This window comes from Hypomesus transpacificus, chromosome 19 (assembly GCF_021917145.1).
Source record: "Hypomesus transpacificus isolate Combined female chromosome 19, fHypTra1, whole genome shotgun sequence".
NCBI lineage: Eukaryota > Metazoa > Chordata > Actinopteri > Osmeriformes > Osmeridae > Hypomesus > Hypomesus transpacificus.
The window spans coordinates 14,293,610-14,311,570 of NC_061078.1; the positions used below are offsets into that span (position 1 = coordinate 14,293,610).

The following is a 17,961-nucleotide window of genomic DNA, read 5'->3' on the forward strand; positions in this document are numbered from 1 at the left end:
CCCATCAAAACACAGTTATCAACCCATACACTTAAATTATAAAAAATAAAACATTTCCCAGGCCAAAAAAATAAATAGAAAAAAATATTCAAATGAACACGAAAGCCATTCTGTGTAAAGTTTTTACTATTGTGAAAGTTACTTTTGTTCATAATACACAATCGATGCAAGTAACTTCATCAAAACTTTTTAAGTAGCCTACTTGAAATAGCCTACTGATCACTGGTAGCCTACCATCCAGTGAGTACTTTTACCTTTGTTAAATTAAAAATCAAAGCTCAGGCTACATAGGCAACAGGCAAGTCTGTAGAAGAGTATAGTAGAAACAAACTATACTATGAAGTAGCAATAACTAAAATATAAACACTTGCTGTTCAAAGACTGATCTCTAGCACCATCCAGTGAGCACTTGTAGCATTGTGAAATTAGTCCTACAAAACAAAAGCTCTTGATTAAATAATCAAGTTGTTCCATTGGGGTTGAAGTGTCTAAAAAGTATGCTGGGTGTTGTTTATCATCTCCTTGGAAATGGGATCTATCAATTCAGGCAGATTTACAAATTAATGTAGGCTATTATGCACACAAACTCAAATTAGCTAGGGGCCACTATTAGTATTGCCCCTATGGTTGCAATATAACCAAGATCCATCAGGGGCCTTTGCTTTAAACTGAGGAGCTTGAAGCTTGAAGGAGGGTTGAGGTTTGGAGGGAACCAGGGCGATGTTAATTCTGGGAGTTTCACCTTTTTGGCATGATTATCTCCTTCATAGTCACAGTGACTGTGATAGTTATCCCTCCCCCTGCAAGACACAGTTATACTGTCGATTGCAAGCAGGTATTTCTGAATGTAAAATCATGAAAATCTAACTCCATTAAGGGTCTGACTCCAGATTTTGGAAACGGCCTAACTGATGTAAATACTACTAAGAAGAGGGGGAAAGCATTTAGTTATTCCTTTTTTATCTCTCTTTTTTTACAGCACTGCTGTACGACAGTGTATTGCTGCCAAACCAGAAAAAGAAAAACAGATCAATATCATGTTATAACGCGATAAATATGTTTCTTGTTATAACGTGATACCCTTGCATCACATTATAACGTGAAAATAACTTGTTATAACATGATAAACATCTTGTTATAACAAGAAACATATCATGATATAACGTGATACTGATCCGTTTTTCTTTTTCTGGTGTGGCAGCAGAACACTGCTGTAGTTGCATGATTAACATTGACAAACTAACATTACAGTAAAGGGATAATACTTAGAGCATACATTTGAGCAACTTATTATTAATGTATTTATAATTCACAGAATAAGAAGGCAGCAACAAAAGACAAAGATATTTACAATAACATCAAAGAAAATTAAGTAAAGATTCTGTCACTGTACAATACAGAAAATCCACATAACAGTAAGTCATCACTGCATCCCCAGGGCCAGAAAAAAAGTTGACTTTGAAAGTGACTTTGTGGCAAATGATTTGTTCCACAACATTTTTTACACTTAAAACAGTACATGCTAGCACAAACAAAACAGAGAGTATTAGATCTAGCAGTATTGCAGCTTCTATACGCCTTTTTACTAAAAGTGATCACTTGGACCATCCATTAAGTACCCTTGCATTGTGGGAGTATTATGAGTGAGCAAAACATATTCAGTGTAACATGCCTCTCTTTCATTTAAGTTACTGACTCATACGGAGGCTCCAGTCCTGAGGTTGTCTCCGTGTCCATATGGGCTGAAGCTTCATATAAAGTGTTGTTGACCATTGTGGGGTTCAGCTCTACAGCTTCTTTATCCTCACTCTGTGCAGAAACTAAATTATCTCTTCCTTCGGGCAGATTTGCAAGTGAGTAGATTTCTTCATCTCTCCATCCCACCTCGTATGGTGAGCCTAAAGCCACAAATGGAAGGAAACAGGAAGTGAAATTATTTTTTTAATTTTTGTATTTAGCTTACCGTAAACTTACACCATTGCCTGTCAGAGCTTGATACAAAGTAACTTACACTCTGAGTTGAGAGTGTCTTCTCCATTTTGGTTTCTGTAAAATAGTTTGCTTCTCAGTCATGATCATTATTTCTGAGTCATGTTTAAGGCATTAGAAGCTGTAATCATTTAGAACAAAAGAAAACTGAAAACACTGTAAAATGCCTACAGTACCTTTTTATCCCCATACTTTGAGATCCTGTAAAAAGAAGAAGAATATTTGGTCATTAAATTTGACGCTGAACCGTAGCAGAAACCACAAGCTTTCTGTTGCAAAATGTGAGAGTTTTGAGATAGAACTCACCCTTTGACAACCATTCTGTTTTCCTTACAAGAATGACACAGGTAGTTATGAGCAGGCAGACGAGGACCAGGGCACTCATCACATAGAGCACAATGAGACGGTTCTCATCTAAAACAGAAAACCGAAAAACATTCAAATTTATGAGTAAGGTTTAATACGCATTCAATTTGCCATGTTTGATGTGAACACTGTATAAGTAGCCTCACCTGATTTAGGCACTATTGGTGTTCTATCTGATGTTTGTATTATGATGTCCTTCATATCCACAGTCACTGTGATATTAGTTATCACCTTCCACTTCTTACTCACCTGCAACACACACTCATACTGTCCACTGTCAGCAGGTGTGACATTTCTGATTGTAAGATGACTAAAATATTGAGACTCAGATGGTATAGATGTAATATTTGACAGTCTTTGACCCAGGTTGTCATCAATGAGACAGTGGAAGTCATAACGTGAACTAAGATCGTAATCCAATGAATAAGAATGAAGACATGAGGAGTTCATTTCTGTATTGGTCTTGATCCAGAACAAATTGTAGGACTGTTTTGTAGGCATGGTGAGATTACAGGGCAGGTGGACTGTCTCTCCGGGTATTTTGAAAACAGAATTTGTAATTGTCCCAGCAGATGTTACTAGAAGAAGGGAAATACATTTAGTTACTTCTGACCTTTTTCACTCTTTTCATAAATGCAAAAAATCACAAATGTCTAAATGCATCATCGCAGGTGATAGTGCTGCTCCAATAGCTTCAACATACATACACACCAATGCATATATATAAATACATGTTTGAACTCACAGTTTGGTTCAATAAGAGCCACAATGTAGAAATCCACTTGGTCTTTTGGTTTGAAAGGAAAAAGAAATTTTGGAGTTTGTGCCTCAGCACTGAAGTCGACACATGCAAAGAATCCACTAGTGACTTTCTTCTGTTTAAAACTTGATGAGCCATTCTCACATTCTAAACTCCTTTCAGTAATACTGCTGTTACAATCAATTACGTTGTCTTGGTCCAAGTCCATTCGCCAGCCATCTCTTTTACATGACAGTGAGATCGCTTCCTCTTTCTCTTTATATATCATAAAAAAGTTTCCTATAGAGATAATAAAAAATACAGAATGTCAGAAAGGTCATTTGACATTATAGACTCAAAACTAGAGTTTAATTTATTAAACATGTTTAACCTACCTTTGCATCGTCCAAACAAATATATCAAACCAATAAGACACAGCCAATCCATTTTTGACGCTCTTCAGTCAGTAATTTTGGAAATGCAGAAGCAGTTAAACCACAGTTTTTTTTGGGTCCTTTTTCTTGAGCCTTCTTGTCATTTTCAAAAAGGCCTGCTGAATATTTAGTGATTTGGATTCAAGAATCAAGAGTTACAGACAAATACACACAGTAGCCTAGGCACATTTATTTGGGGAATATGTGATTATTTATACAGATTTTATCCTTAATATGGGAGTCAGATGGCTGAGCGGTGAGGGAGTCGGGCTAGTAATCAGAAGGTTGCCGGATCGATTCCCCGCCGTGCCAAATGACGGTGTGTCCTTGGGCAAGGCACTTCACCCTACTTGCCTCGGGGGGAATGTCCCTGTTCTTACTGTAAGTCGCTCTAGATAAGAGCGTCTGCTAAATGACTAAATGTAATATACATTTCTAAGCAATAGCCCTATTTGCAACAATTCATTAATTTAAACAAGTTGTTACCTGCCTGAGACGATATATGCAGTTGCTTCATAATGTTTTAACGCTTTCCAAGTTTCATATTTGGGATATAAGTGTCAGTTACACTGTCATTGTAATGATAAACGTTCCCCTGCAGATGGCGCAACATATCCTAATTTCACAAAATGTTCACCTTCTCATATATTTTTGTGATCAAATTAACACGTACTTCTCTGTCTCTCTCTAAACAGCCAAAACCGGACACACCTCCGAGGAGGAGGCAGAACCAGAGACTCAACCTGAGAGGATGCATGAACATCACCACCATCCAACTCTGCAGGCCCAGACCATGACAACTCAGTGGGCGGGCCAACAGCCTCAGCAGTAGCAACAGTTGAAACAGGTCTTCATAAACTTTTCTTTAAGTATCAGCACATACTCATCCGCTAGAGTGGCAACCTCAGAAACAGTGCCTACTCTACTCAAACGAACGGGCCGTTATTAGGCTTCTGCTGAGCTTGTTAAGTAACCATTCATTTGAATCAGGTGTGTCGGAACAGGGAAACGTCTAAAACATGTAGGACAGGAGGTCCCTGAAGACCAGGGTTGAGAACTACTGATCTAAATCAAACAAAGAACAGAGAGTCCGTTGGCAGGTTTGGGACAGAAAGTGAGAGTCTTGCTGGCTTGTGGCTGCCTGAGCCCAGCCTGATCAGGTGTATGGCATCAGGATCCTCAAGGTAGTTCCACCCACAAACCAACTGGAACCAAGAACACAGCCAGCAAGGGACATAAGAAAGGGCCAACCCTGAGGCCGTCACACATTAATGAATAATACTCAGAACATGCATTTGAGCCACTTATTTGTATGTGTTTATAATTCACAGAAGAAGGAGGCAGCAACAAAAGTCACATACATTTACAATAAAATCAAAGAAATTAAAGTTATTTTATCTGTCACTGTACAATATAGAAAATAAAGATAACACCAGTTGAATGTAATCATACTTCAGTCATTACTACATCCCTACAGCCAGAAAAAGCTAATTGACTTAGTAGGAAATTATTTGTTCCATAAAATGTTTAACAATGAAAACGGTACATGCAAGCACAAGCACAAACAAAACACAGACTATTAGATATAGCAGTACTGTAGCCTCTATAAGCATTTTTACTATTCCAAACTGATCACTTGGACCATCCATTAAGTACCCTATTATTGTGGGATTATTATGAGTGAGCAAAACATGTTCAGTGTAACGTGCCTCTCTTTCATTTAAGTTACTGATCCTTTCTGTCAACAGACTCATACTGAGGCTCCAGTCCTGAACTTGTCTCATTGTCCATTTGGGTTGAGGCTTCATATAAAGTGATGTTTATCATTATAGGGTTCAGCTCTACAGCTTCTTTATCCTCTGTGCAGAAACTAAAGTATTTCTTCCTTGAGGCGGATTTGCAAGTGAGTAGATGTCTTCATCTCTCCACCCCACCGTGTATGGTGAGCCTATAGCCACAAAAAGAAGGAAACAGGAAGTTAAATTGTGTTTTTCTGCTATTTAAATTCAGACTGTGTAAGAGCTTGATGCAAAATAACTTACACTCTTAGTTGAGAGTGTATTCTCCATTTTGGTCTCTGTAAGATAGTGTGTTTCTCAGTTGTGATCAATATTTCTGAATTCATGTCTAAGGCATTATAAGTTCATTTGTAATGTCTGTGTTTAGAAACCATTTTTGTTTACGCCGAACAAGTACCTTTTTATCCTAATACTTTGAGATCCTGTAAAAGGAAAAATAATATTTGGCCATGACTAGGCTTTAAATTTGTGCTGATAGTGACGTTGAATCAGAGCAGAAACCACTAGCCCACTGTTTTGAGTTTTAGTTTTGTAATAGAACTCACCCTTTGACAGCCATTTTGTTTTCCTCATAAAAACAACCATGGCAGTTATGAACAGGCAGAAAAGGACCAGGGCACTTATCACATGCCTAAGTACAATGAGACGGTTCCCACCTAAAGACAGAAACAATGCAAGTGTTCAAAATTAAGAGTAACATATAGCCCTGTATGAGTAGCCTCACCTTATGTAGTCAATTTTGGAGTTATATCTGCCAGCGGACCTGATGTTTTTATGGTGTCCTTCATATCCACAGTCACTGTGATATTGGTTATCACCTTCCACTTCTTCCTCACCTTCAACACACACTCATACTGTCCACTGTCAGCAGGTGTGACATTTCTGATTGTAAGATTACTAAAATATTGAGACTCAGATGGTATAGATGTAATATTTGACAGTCTTTGACGCAGGTTGTCATCAATGAGACAGTGGAAGTCATAAAGTGAAGTAAGATCGTAATCCAATGAATAAGAATGAAGACATGAGGAGTTCATTTCTGTATTGGTCTTGATCCAGAACACATTGTATGACTCTTTTGTAGGTATGGTGAAATTACAGGGCAGGTGGACTGTCTCTCCAGTTATTTTGAAAACAGAATTTGTAATTGTCCCAGCAGATGTTACTAGAAGAAGGGAAATACATTTAGTTACTTCTGACCTTTTTCACTCTTTTCATAAATGCAAAAAATCACAAATGTCTAAATGCATCATCGCAGGTGAGAGTGCTGCTCCAATAGCTTCAACATACATACACACCCATGCATATATTTAAATCAATGTTTGAACTCACAGTTTGGTTCAATAAGAGCCACAATGTAGAAATCCACTTGGTGTTTTGGTTTGAAAGGAAAAAGCCATGGTGGAGTTTGTTCCTCAGCACTTAAATACACACATGCAAAGAATCCACTAGTGACTTTCTTCAGTTTTGATGGGCCATTCTCACATTCTAAAATATTTTTGGTAGCATTGCTGTAACAATCAATTGTGTTGTCTTGGTCCAAGTCCATTTGCCAGCCATCTCTTTTACATGAGAGTAGGATTGCTTCCTCTTTCTCTTTATATATCATTAAAAAGTTTCCTATAGAGATAAAAAAAAATACAGAATGTGTATCATTTGCAGATGTAGACTCAAAACTAGAGTTTAATTTATTAAACATGTTTAACCTACCGTTGCATCGTCCAAACAAATATATCAAACCAATAAGACACAGCCAATCCATTTTTGACGCTCTTCAGTCAGTAATTTCGGAAATGCAGAAGCAGTGAAACCACAGTTCTTTTTTGGGTCCTTTTTCTTGAGCCTTCTTGTCATTTTCAAAAAAGCCTGCTGAATATTTAGTGATTTGGATTCAAGAATCAAGAGTTACAGACAAATGCACACAGCAGCTTAGGCAACTTTATTTGGGGAATATGTGATTATATATGCAGATTTTATCCTTAATATACATTTCTAAACAATAGGCCTATTTGCAACAACTCATTAATTTAAACAAGTTGTTACCTGCCTAAGACAATATATGCAGTTGCTTCATAATTTTTTGTTAACGCTTTCCAAGTTTAATATTTGGGATAAAAGTGTCAGTTACACTGTCATTGCAATGATAAATGTTCCCCTGCAGATGGCGCAACATATCCTAATTTCACAAAATGTTCACCTTCACAGATTATTTTGTGATCAAATTAACACGTACTTCTCTGTCTCTCTCTAAACAGCCAAAACCGGACACACCTCCGAGGAGGAGGCAGAACCAGAGACGCATGAGCATATGGATTCAACAAGCTTGTGCGGCAAAGTTGGCGACTCCTCCAGCGGTCAGGAGTAGCAATCAGGGAGTTCTGGTCAGACAGCTGATGCGTGACCCCACAACCGGCAACAAAACCAAAAAGAAAACTAGTAGTTGGTCACCCTTAGAAAACTGATGTGACTCAGCTCTCTGGTTACGCTCCACCTCACCAAAACAGCATCAGCTCGCCGTACATTACGTAATCAACCCCGGCTGGGAAATAGGAAGAGAGTCAGGTACATGTAAACCAATTCCCTAAGCACATTCTCCCTTCTGATCCGAAGAAACCTGCTGGGCCCTAGACATCGCTCTTGTAACTGCACAAACCGCGAATAGACAGAATAAAGGAATCCCTCACTCCTGTATCCTGTAGGACTTTCACAGGCACTTTAACGTCACTCCCAGTGAAAGACACAAACCCATCAGATATAAAAGCACCAAAACCAGAATATTCCTTAGTCTCACGCTTAACCACATCAATCACCCCCTCAGCAGCAACTTTAACTTCCACCACTGGAGCACTGACAGCAGCTGGCCTAACATGTCCAACACCTGGGCAACTCACCCTACCCCTCAGAACAGGACACTCAGCTTTCCAATACCCGCTCTCATGGCAATAATAACAAAACTGACCAAAACCAACCAACTAACCTTGGACCACGAGCCCGAGCACCATCCAACTCTGCAGGCCCAGACCATGACAACTCAGTGGGCGGGCCAACAGCCTCAGTGGTGGCAACAGTTGAAACAGGTCCTCACAAACTTTTCTTTAAGTATCAGCACACACTCATCTGCTAGAGTGGCAACTTCAGAAACAGTGCCTACTCTACTCAAACAAATGGGTCGTTATGAGGCTTCTGCTGAGCTTGTTAATGAACCATTCATTTGAGTCAGGTGTGTAGGAACAGGGAAACGTCTAAAACATGCAGGACAGGGCGTCCCTGAGCACCAGGGTTGAGAACCACTGATCTAATCAAACCAAGAAGAGAAAGTCTGTTGGCAGGTTAGGGACAGAATGTGAGAGAGTCTTAATGACTTATGGCCACCTGAGCCCAGCCTGATCAGGTGTATCAGAGGGAGTCAGATGGCTGAGCGGTTAGGGAATCGGGCTATTAATCAGAAGGCTGCCGATTCGATTCCTGGCCGTGCAAAAATGACGTTGTGTCCTTGGGCAAGGCACTTCACCTTACTTGCCTCGGGGGAATGTCCCTGTACTCACTGTTAGTCACTCTGGATAAGAGCGTCTGCTAAATGACTAAATGGGTATGGCATCAGGATCCTCAAGGTAGTTCCACCCACAAACCAACTGGAACCAAGAACACAGCCAACAAGGGACATAAGAAAGGGACGTGCCCAAGACAATATAAAGTTGCTTAATCGTTTTTTGTTAACGCTTTCAAAGTATATATTTCAATATTACAAAAAATACATATTTTGACCAAAAGTCTATCAGTTGCACTCATTGTAATGATAACGTTACCCTGCAGATGTCGCAATACCCCAATTTCACTAAATATTTACCTTCACAGATTATTTTGTGATCAAATGAACACCTCTCTCTCTCTCTTTCACACACACTCACACACACACACACACAAACACAATGTTGCTGGTTGTTTTTCACAGGGGTCTTAGAAATTATGCACATCTCTTGTTTGGTATCTTATTATAGCAACATGTCACGGCCAACCTGTCAAACAGGTTCCACCCTGAGAGATGTCAAACCACCCTCGTCACCGTAGGCTATCACTAATATTTATTCTAAGTAGTAAGATGCCAGAGACTGGTCCTTGGTATTCCTGTGTGTGTCTGTCGGTGACGTTAAACCACTTGAGACATCAAAGAGCCGTAAACAATTTAATAATATTCAAGGTCATCTTTATCCGACAGATTCAATGTATCCTATGCTACTCTTCGCATTTTCACATATTTTTGAGAGCCGATTTCACTCTAGGACCAGTTTCTGCTGCGAGTAGATCTTACTGTGAGTAAAATAATAGCCAGCTGTAGACTACAATATGTAGGCCTACCTATTCATTATTCGAACATCGTTGTTCTGCTAAATATTAGGTAAGTGTTAACATTGTCCTTAATGTATTCAACTTCTAAATTTCTAGTGGGATTCCCTCTGGAATGACGCGGCTCTCTAGATACGGTTCCCATTGGCTGCGGGCTAAAAGGCGAAGTTTCCATGTATGGGTTGTTTGGTCAGGCTGCTCCGTCAACTCGTTTAACTAACCCGTTCGGACTTACAGCAGCATTCGGTGCATGAATAGCATACAGTTCATGCGCCAGTACATGTTAAGACTTCGGAAGCAGTATGGACAGAGGGAGCTGGTCCTGAGGAGAATCCGTGCGTTCGGGAGCGCATCTAGGACTCCGTTAACTATAGTTTGTTAGTGTTTCCTAGTTTTCTTGGCGCCGTCCAATTTTATAAACAAACTAGAAAAAAATATTTGATTTGGAAGTTTTTAAGTATTCCTCCTCAACACGGAATTACAGCAAGGGGACTCGATTGGCCTGACTGCCAAGTAAGGGGAGAAAATGGTAAGACCTCATTTTTTACCTAACTGGAGAAAGCAGAATGGTCTGTTGAGCATCATCTGAAGCTTAATAATATGACAATTCTCATCTATATGTGCAATAGATGTTTAATTGCCTATGTTCATTCAAATTCGACTTAATAACAATTAAGTCGATTTCATGAGAAAGAATAGTCAGAAGTGTTGTAAAGTAGTTTACTTTAGTAGCCCGTCAGACTAAAGTATTTATTACTTTGACACAATGTTGGTGTCTTATTGAGTTATTTTTTGAGCCAAAATCTACAATATCACTCTTTCAGTCTCTCTCTTATTCTATTTCTCCACCATATCTCTCTTTCTTTCTTTCGCTCTCTCTCTCTCTCTCTCTTTCTCTCTCTCTCTCTCTCTCTCTCTCTCTCTCTCTCTCTCTCTCTCTCTCTCTCTCTCTCTCTCTCTCTCTCTCTCTCTCTCTCTCACTCACTCTTACTCTCTCACTCTCTATCTTACTTTAACTTCATGTTACCTTTGAACCTTCCAGGTAGTAAGAGCTTGCCCAATATTAGTTTTTTAGCTTGTCGTTTTTTCTCAGCTTAAATGCCTACAGTTTTACTGTCACTGCTTACACAGTAAAATGTCTACCAAAATATAAATTTGTATTCTACACATCTTTCGCCTTCCAGCCTAAACGTAACAGGGGGTGTGGTAATTGAAAGGTGACACCCAGATACAGTCACTATAGTAACTCTGATACTGTAGCAACACATTCAGCTCCCACTTCTATGTTCGAGCATTAGACACTGCCCTTATTTGAATAAAACAGGTTGGCCTGTGTGAGCCACATGGAGACCAGTTTCTTCTGGTTACTGAGTGTCATGTCTGCAGCTTTAGCACACTGCACAGTGAGAGTTATGGAGAAGGCTGTGTCATGGTTGTGTGGCCTCTTCCTTTGTGTTCGAAACTTTATTTGGGCCTCGCCATCGTGTCAAAATTCCCACTGTGGGTATCAGCCATGGCACACTTGTAGTAAAGTAAAAAAAAAAAAGGAAAACTGAGTAGATATAACCAATCAATCAACATTTTTAAGATTCATTCATATTCTACATTATTTTGAGTCAAAATGGTGCCCTAAAATTGGGACCTATTGGGACCATCCCCAACACACCAGACAGTGTCTAGAGTACACGAGGGTTTAGCCTCTGTCAAACCTGCCCCTCTAAGGATCCCATGTGGTACGTGTCCAGAACAGGTAAACCCTGTTGTTCAGTCTCTAATGTATTCCCAGAACACAATGCATGGAGCCTGTGCAGCTGGTTTCCCACAAGAGAATCTAAGGAACGAAGCTTACGTAACAGAGCTACAGCACATATCTGAACTCTTTGCTCCATTTCCTTGGCTAACTGTCAAACTGAGAATCTAAACTATGTTAATGGTATGTCTGTCAGTGACGGAGGGGGAAACTGTAAGATGGTAGTTCTACTTTATATGTACTTTTGCAAACTCAAAGAACATTAGCCATGTTTAATTGATGAACTTCAGGTAGTTTTAACTCGCCACTGGCACACTGAAATGTCCCTCTGCAGCCATAAAGAGACCGACCCCCTCCAGGACCTGCTGGAGTTGGATATATTTTTATTTTGACTAGTTCTGTGTAGGCGTTTCCCTGACTGGGGTGCTTAATTTCATGCTGAGCAACTAGGAGGAAATGGAGTGGTTTCCTTCTTGTGAGGTCACTTTTATACATGACATCAGAAAATATATCACAGACAGATTTACTGTGCTCTATGTTAAGGAAGCAAAACATGGATGGCAACCAGTGTTTGTTTACTTTGATTTGAACGGTGGAGACCTTAAACCAGATGTATTCATGGGAGTTTGAAACGAGGCTGCTAATATGATGCATCATATCTTTGTCTTCATCTTGGTTCACAGCCTTATCTGTGTCCTCCAATGAAATCAGGCTCAGGAAAGTGCTCTTGTCTGTCTCTTCTTTTCTCTCGGATGATGTCAGGGAGAGAGAATGAATGTAACACCGCTGGAAAACACAGTCTAGTTAGTGCAGAACTCTCCACTCTCCGAGGGGCTTTTTGGGGGCATAGCGACGAGCTCCAATATTTGGCTAGCGTGGAAAGGAGCCGACTGTCACTCTGACTGTCTGGAGTACCAGACAGTAGCATGGCTCACAGACCCACTCCCTGCCAGATGCTGAATACTATGTCAGTATGACACCATATGGTTTGCATTAGCCTCTCCTGCAGGGACGTGCATGCTCGGTAACATCCCCCTTTTCAAAGCCGGAGTTACTTTTTCTACCAAATTCTTTTTAGCAGAATTGAAACCCTCTCTGAAAACGTCCTTGGGAACTTGGGATCTCGTTAAGCTGCTGACCACCTCTGTCAAGGAAACCCACTTTCTCTTCTTTACCAATCCCACAATGCTTTGTTACAAATCAGCTCCATCCTGTTTGGTTTCTTTGACTTCAGTATCAGCTAGTTAGTCAGCGAGAGCCTAGCTCTGCCACTGCCAATGGAAAATATAGACTAGGTTAGAGGTTCTCCATGAATGTTTGATTTTGGTCCGAGCTAAAATGACATTCTCAAAGGAGTTACTCTGGATCACATTTGCTTACTTGTTGTAATCATCTGTGGTTTGTTTGTGCAATGTCAAGTTAAAAGGGCAAATGAAACATCAAAATGAGCATTAAAAAACGTTAGCTTTTTATGGAACGTTCAGCATTGTCATTGCTCCTGTGATGTGCTACCATTGACCTTTCCACATCTATTTGTCGTGGTGCCACATCCTGCTGTGTGTGGATCTGTCCCACATTAGAGAATCCCACTTTATGGTAACCAAGCTTGATGTAATAAACACATCGACTTCCCTTGGTTTTGGTGCTTTATTAAGCTGTACTCTGACCCTGATCATTTCAATGTTTTTCTCATAAGCATTTCGTTGCTTGAAAAACAAATTAACTGGGGCTAACTAATGCCAACTGGGGCTAACTAATGCCACCTGTTAACGTTGTGTCCATGTGGGCCCTTCTTCAGTTAAGTCCCGGATGGCACTGTAAACATAAAGCCTGGATATCATATCAACGGTAAACATTCTTTGATATCAAAATACCTCTAGAACCTTTCCTCAGCTACCTGACTTCTGGATGTAGTGTGTGGGGTGCTGCGGTGTCAGGCTAACTGTTAGCACCTCTCACTCTGCTCCTGGCCACCACAGCTTCCTGCTCCTCCTCCTGGGTGCAGATCTGGGTTTGCCAGGCACCTTCACAGGTTTGCCAGGCACCTTCACAGGTAACATCACGTTGAGGCTCAAAAGGATCGTCTCCCTACACTGGCTTTGCTGAATGGGTTAGGGTTAGTTATTTATTTATTTTCTCTATAAAAGTCTCCCATTTCCCAGTAGGGACCAGAGTGTACCAGGTTTGTTGGTTTACCCATGGTGTTGTGTTGGTAAATACTGATCCCAACTTGATAGCCTGTTCTCCCCTTACAGGTAATATGCACCTGTTCCTGGCATGGTAGTAATTACATTGCTGTAATGTTTAATGGCATTGTCATTTTTTACATGGAAGTTATTGCAGGTTTCCTCTAGAAGTACATGTTAGGCACACTTTGTACATTTGATACCTTCCAAAAACGTTCACTACAAAGCTGTAAAACGTTCCCTTTTTTTTGTAAAAGGTTATAAAAGGTTAATACTTAAGTGTTGTGGCTTGATTATCCATCTACAGTCAGTTTTGTTATGTTGTAAAACCCAACCTGAAGACAAATGTATTGGATCTTACCCACAGGGCTAATCTTCAATACGACCACAGCTGGTTTTGTTGACCTGTCTCTGGCTCTATGCAGTCACACATGTTAGCTCTTCACCTTCAGACAAACATGCCCTGAATTCAGAGTTAGTATATCTGTGTTCCAGTAAGCAATCATTGCTATGATCTCTTCACTCTCACCTGGTCTGGTAGGTGAATCTTCTGGGTCAGTATTATTCTTCCTTCATGCAGGCATGTCAATAGATGTTGAAGTGGTTGCACACTAGTCAAACTTTTTGGACAGCATACTACTGTACCTAAAGCTGCTCATTACTACCTTCTGAGTTTGTAGTTTGAATTTCTTCTTTTCACTCATGTTCGCTTTACAGCCTGCTCAAAGTATACCAAGTAAACATTACTGTGACATTGCATGTGCATTCTCACCAGCCACAGACACCTGTTGACAGGGAGAAATGTGGCATAATGGCCACAGTCTCGCTACTGTTATCTCTTCAGCTTCTATCCACTGGGCCATTATAAGAGGAGATTGGAGGCCATTCTCTGTGCTGGGTTGTTATGCCTGCCGGCAGAGACCTTTATCAAGTCTCCCCCACTGTGCCACAGGTCACTATATTTAACCCAATGTCACTCATGTGATGTCTAGTGCACAAAGTACTACTCCCACCGTATTGCGCTTTATATTACTACTAGTTTGCCAACAACTTTGCCAACATGTGGCAAAATCAAAATCAACGGTGGCAGAGTCTAACTCACTGTAGATGTGTTCATCTTGTTTCTAATCTGACTAATGTAGTGCTGTAGTTCACTGGAGGATGAAGGCCCAAAACACCTAATTGATGTCAGAAAAACACAAGCTAAAGACAGCTGGAAATAATTGAAATGCCTCTTTACTGTTCCTTTCAAAGCTGGAGAGGATTGTTTCGTTTATCATTTGACTTATTTTCACATTTTTATAGCTCCTGCCAAAGCCTTTGAGGAACATTTAATTTGATAAATGTGTCCAAAAGATTGCAGTTGAGTTTGGTATGTGAAGATGAGCATTGTGTTGTGATTCGTTAAAGGATGTCATTGGGGAATGTAAATGTTTGTAGTTTGGTAGAAATTTTCAGGAAAACCATACAGCTGTATTTGAGGTTCATTTTCCAATAAGAGACACGTGCAACTATTTTTGCAGTGACTTAGTCAGACTGTATATCTTTCTAAAGACTGGGTCAGCTGCTTAGGCCACTCAGACAGGCATGAGCTGAATCACTGGAAAGACAAACAAATCCAAAATATAAGTATAATATTGGTCCTTGTCAAAAAATAGCATTGTACCCAGACAGACAGAGCATGCGGACGGGAAGGTTTCTCTCCTCATTGTGCAGGCTTGGCCTTTAAGGGCAGGTTGTGCGGCCAGACTCGGGAGGCTTGATGGCTTTCTTGGGAGGGTTGCTGCTGATGACTTCCTGAGTGTTTAATGTCAGCTCAGACGGGAGTTGTGTTGCTCTTGGTTGCTAGCCAGCACCCATTTCCCGTAGCCTGTGAGTAGGAGGGTCTATCCGGCATGACTGCTCCACACCACCTGCTGTTCCACTGGCATCATCAGATGAACACACTGCCCAGCATCTCTATCGTTTGAGCTGTTTTCAACAATGTCTGTTTTAGTATATACAGGGTGTTGTCACATTTCCAAACCACCTTACAGGTACAGGTGGAGTTGCAGTAAGCGTATATACATGGATGTGATATCACATGCATTTCTCGTCGGTGAAAACGAGGGAGTGGTCCCTCTTTTAATTGATGCCCAAAAATAGATCCCCAGTTCCAGCCCTTGCTCCTATTTAATCAAGCTTGTGCATGTCTGGGTTTGATTAGCTTCTCGGTTATGCGTCTTTTTTGTGGGCTGCTAATATCTCTTAAAAGCTGTTGTATATCTGTTCAAATCTGTTAAAGTGTGTTTCGGCAGGGCTGTTATGGGTGTAGTAGTTTATGTACTTCAAATGACTGTACTGTATCCATAATGTGGGCACTTTGCGTGTGGATCACTCTCTATGTGCACAGCTGCAGTGAGGCCCCAAAAATAAATATTGACTTTTGTAGAAGTCAGTTTGTGTTCAGTTGCCTCTGTCAGACAGCTGATATTATTTATAAAGTCACTAATTTGTCCTCTAATTTAAATAAGTCTTACTTCTCCTCTTTCCTGTTTTGTCAGGGTTCTTAAAGGGGTCGCTTCATAGAAAGAAAGAATTCAATCAGTCGTACCAACGTAGTAGAAAGAGCCATACATTCAATATACATGCTTGTTATGTGCTGATTCTGCACAGAGCTCACACCCTTCTATCATTGTGTCAGCGAGAAATCTCTCTCGCTCTCCATTGAGTCTATAAAGTCCAGGCACTGAAAGCACTTAATGTGTCTTAGAGAATAGACTCCAGCCTCTTCGCTCCAGGCCAACCATTTACTGTAGCAGTATGTCTGACCTTCAGCAAACTATCCCACCATCACTTGAGGGACTCTCTGCTCATGCCCACCTCGCTGTGCCGTAGCACTTTACCCACAGTCTTCAACTGTTTTAGTAAACACAATAAAAACAGCTCTGTTGTCTTGATGAGTCTCAAAGTGCTTTTTCCCTCCTTGTTCTGCTTTCAGCTGTCCTGTCTGGGCCTAGGAGGGCTTTTCTTCAGAAATCTAAATGGGCCAATTTGTTCAGACCATAACCCATGACTGCTTCTGGGCTAAACTGCCGGGCTAACTCCTTCAGACTAGAGAACTAAGCCCTGTAATGGCAATAGACATTTCTTCCTAGCAACTGTTTTATTAAGAGGACTTACATTTGTGTTCATGCAGCAGGAGGAAGTACAGTTTTTTCAGTCTATGTCAAATTGTTTAATTTAAACAATTCTCTACAGTTCATTGGTGTCATGGTAGGTAATACATACTGTTGAGCTCCAAATCTTTTCACAGTGAAGAAACAGAATAAAGCTTCATCTTTCAAGAAAACATCATTTTGAGTCATAATTTAGGCTTTGAAAGAGCCTTTCCAACTGGCCGATGCGGTAGCTCGAGGTCGTAGTAAAATACTGACTTCCACCAAGTCTCCTACCCATGTCCTTAATGAATGAGCATGACTGACAGACCACCCAGTTGGGCTCCCTGCTCCAAGGAAAAGAGATCCAGACTCTGAAATTACCAGCAGGACTGGTAGGGAGGATATTGAGGCTAATTCAAATTTGGCTTTTGCATAAAGGCTTTATATACTCACCTAACTTGTTTGGATCAAGCTGTGTTCAGTGAGGGAGATTACATGGTTGCGGTAAACCCTACCATGGGACCCTCTTTTTGGTCATGTGTGTCTTAGATTAGTCTGACAACCAATGGGATGTATAAGAAGGAAAGGTTATTCCAGATTTTTTGTTTAACACACAAAAACGGAGGCACCAAGCTGTTCTATATTTAAGTGTGTCTTTTTGTTTTGCTTATTATTTGTTATTGAAGTCCAATGCATAGCCTATTTTTCCATCATACGGGGTGGATTCTAATGTGGCTGTGTTGGGCTGAAACCTGAGACTGGACAAACACAAGGAGTTCACAGGAAGTCATATGAATGAGCACACACTGCACATGGTTTGTCTACCTGCAGCCAGCGAGAAAAATACTGAGGCTGCTCGATACTAGCAGTATCAATGGTGACGTATTCACTGTCTAGGTTTTCTAAAGGGTTCCTCCCTTCGACTCACATTGTTTGATATTAGGTTTCATCTGTCCTTTACAGTCACTTTTGGAGGGGTGAATCCTAACATCCATTTCATCAATGTTTTTGTGACATGTAGCTTACAAAGTGTTTGACAAGTGAGATGTTCTGCTGTATTTATAAACATATTTCCAGTTAGTTAGACATTTTGAAACTCCCCCTATATTAGCTTACACATGCTGAATATAGTACATTTGGTCTTGGATGTATTGGGCTTGCCCTGGGTTGGGTATAAGACAGAGTTCCTGTGTCTTTTCTAAAGAGGTTCTCAG

At 40.5% G+C, this 17,961-nt stretch overlaps 2 protein-coding genes across 8 annotated transcripts in view; one reads left to right on the forward strand and one right to left on the reverse strand.

Moving 5' to 3' along the window:
• Positions 1–125: 125 nt before the first annotated feature.
• LOC124482295 lies at positions 126–8,458 on the reverse strand. Of its 6 annotated transcripts, none has more exons than XM_047042818.1 (8): positions 8,305–8,458; positions 7,038–7,196; positions 6,660–6,748; positions 2,502–2,933; positions 2,296–2,403; positions 2,166–2,190; positions 2,012–2,046; positions 126–1,898 (listed from the first exon to the last, which is right to left on the reverse strand). In XM_047042818.1, the coding sequence occupies exons 2-8, from the start codon at positions 7,043–7,045 to the stop codon at positions 1,684–1,686; spliced, it is 912 nt and encodes a 303-aa protein (XP_046898774.1). In that variant the 5' UTR covers positions 7,046–7,196; positions 8,305–8,458; the 3' UTR covers positions 126–1,683. The 6 variants fall into 6 exon arrangements, 5 of the variants coding, with proteins under 5 accessions (XP_046898774.1, XP_046898771.1, XP_046898770.1 ...); XM_047042815.1 differs by having other exon boundaries at positions 6,660–6,947; XM_047042819.1 differs by lacking the exons at positions 126–1,898; positions 2,012–2,046; positions 2,166–2,190; positions 2,296–2,403; positions 2,502–2,933 and adding exons at positions 4,832–5,476; positions 5,571–5,605; positions 5,725–5,749; positions 5,873–5,983; positions 6,091–6,492 and having other exon boundaries at positions 6,660–6,947; positions 8,305–8,450.
• A 980-nt stretch (positions 8,459–9,438) lies between these two features.
• The window catches only part of myo1ea (myosin IEa), a 37,197-nt gene continuing 28,674 nt past the window's right edge, over positions 9,439–17,961 (forward strand). Inside the window, exons 1-2 of one of the 2 annotated variants that reach the window (XM_047041439.1) lie at positions 9,439–9,637; positions 9,771–10,200. In XM_047041439.1, the coding sequence (XP_046897395.1) occupies positions 10,198–10,200 (3 nt within the window). In that variant the 5' untranslated portion in view covers positions 9,439–9,637; positions 9,771–10,197. Of the gene's footprint in view, positions 10,201–17,961 lie in introns of both variants that reach the window. The other variant, XM_047041440.1, reaches the window with a different exon arrangement.

What these genes read in the sequence shown, in the direction of transcription:
- LOC124482295 (XM_047042814.1), bottom strand. Translation starts at nt 3,541, where the DNA reads ATGGATTGGCTGTGTCTTATTGGTTTGATATATTTGTTTGGACGATGC. An exon ending in TTTGTTTGGACGATGCAAAG is followed by an intron (nt 3,395 to 3,489) that starts GTAGGTTAAACA and finishes TTATCTCTATAG; the next exon opens with GAAACTTTTTTATGATATAT. An exon ending in CAAAGTATGGGGATAAAAAG is followed by an intron (nt 2,047 to 2,165) that starts GTACTGTAGGCA and finishes ACTATTTTACAG; the next exon opens with AAACCAAAATGGAGAAGACA.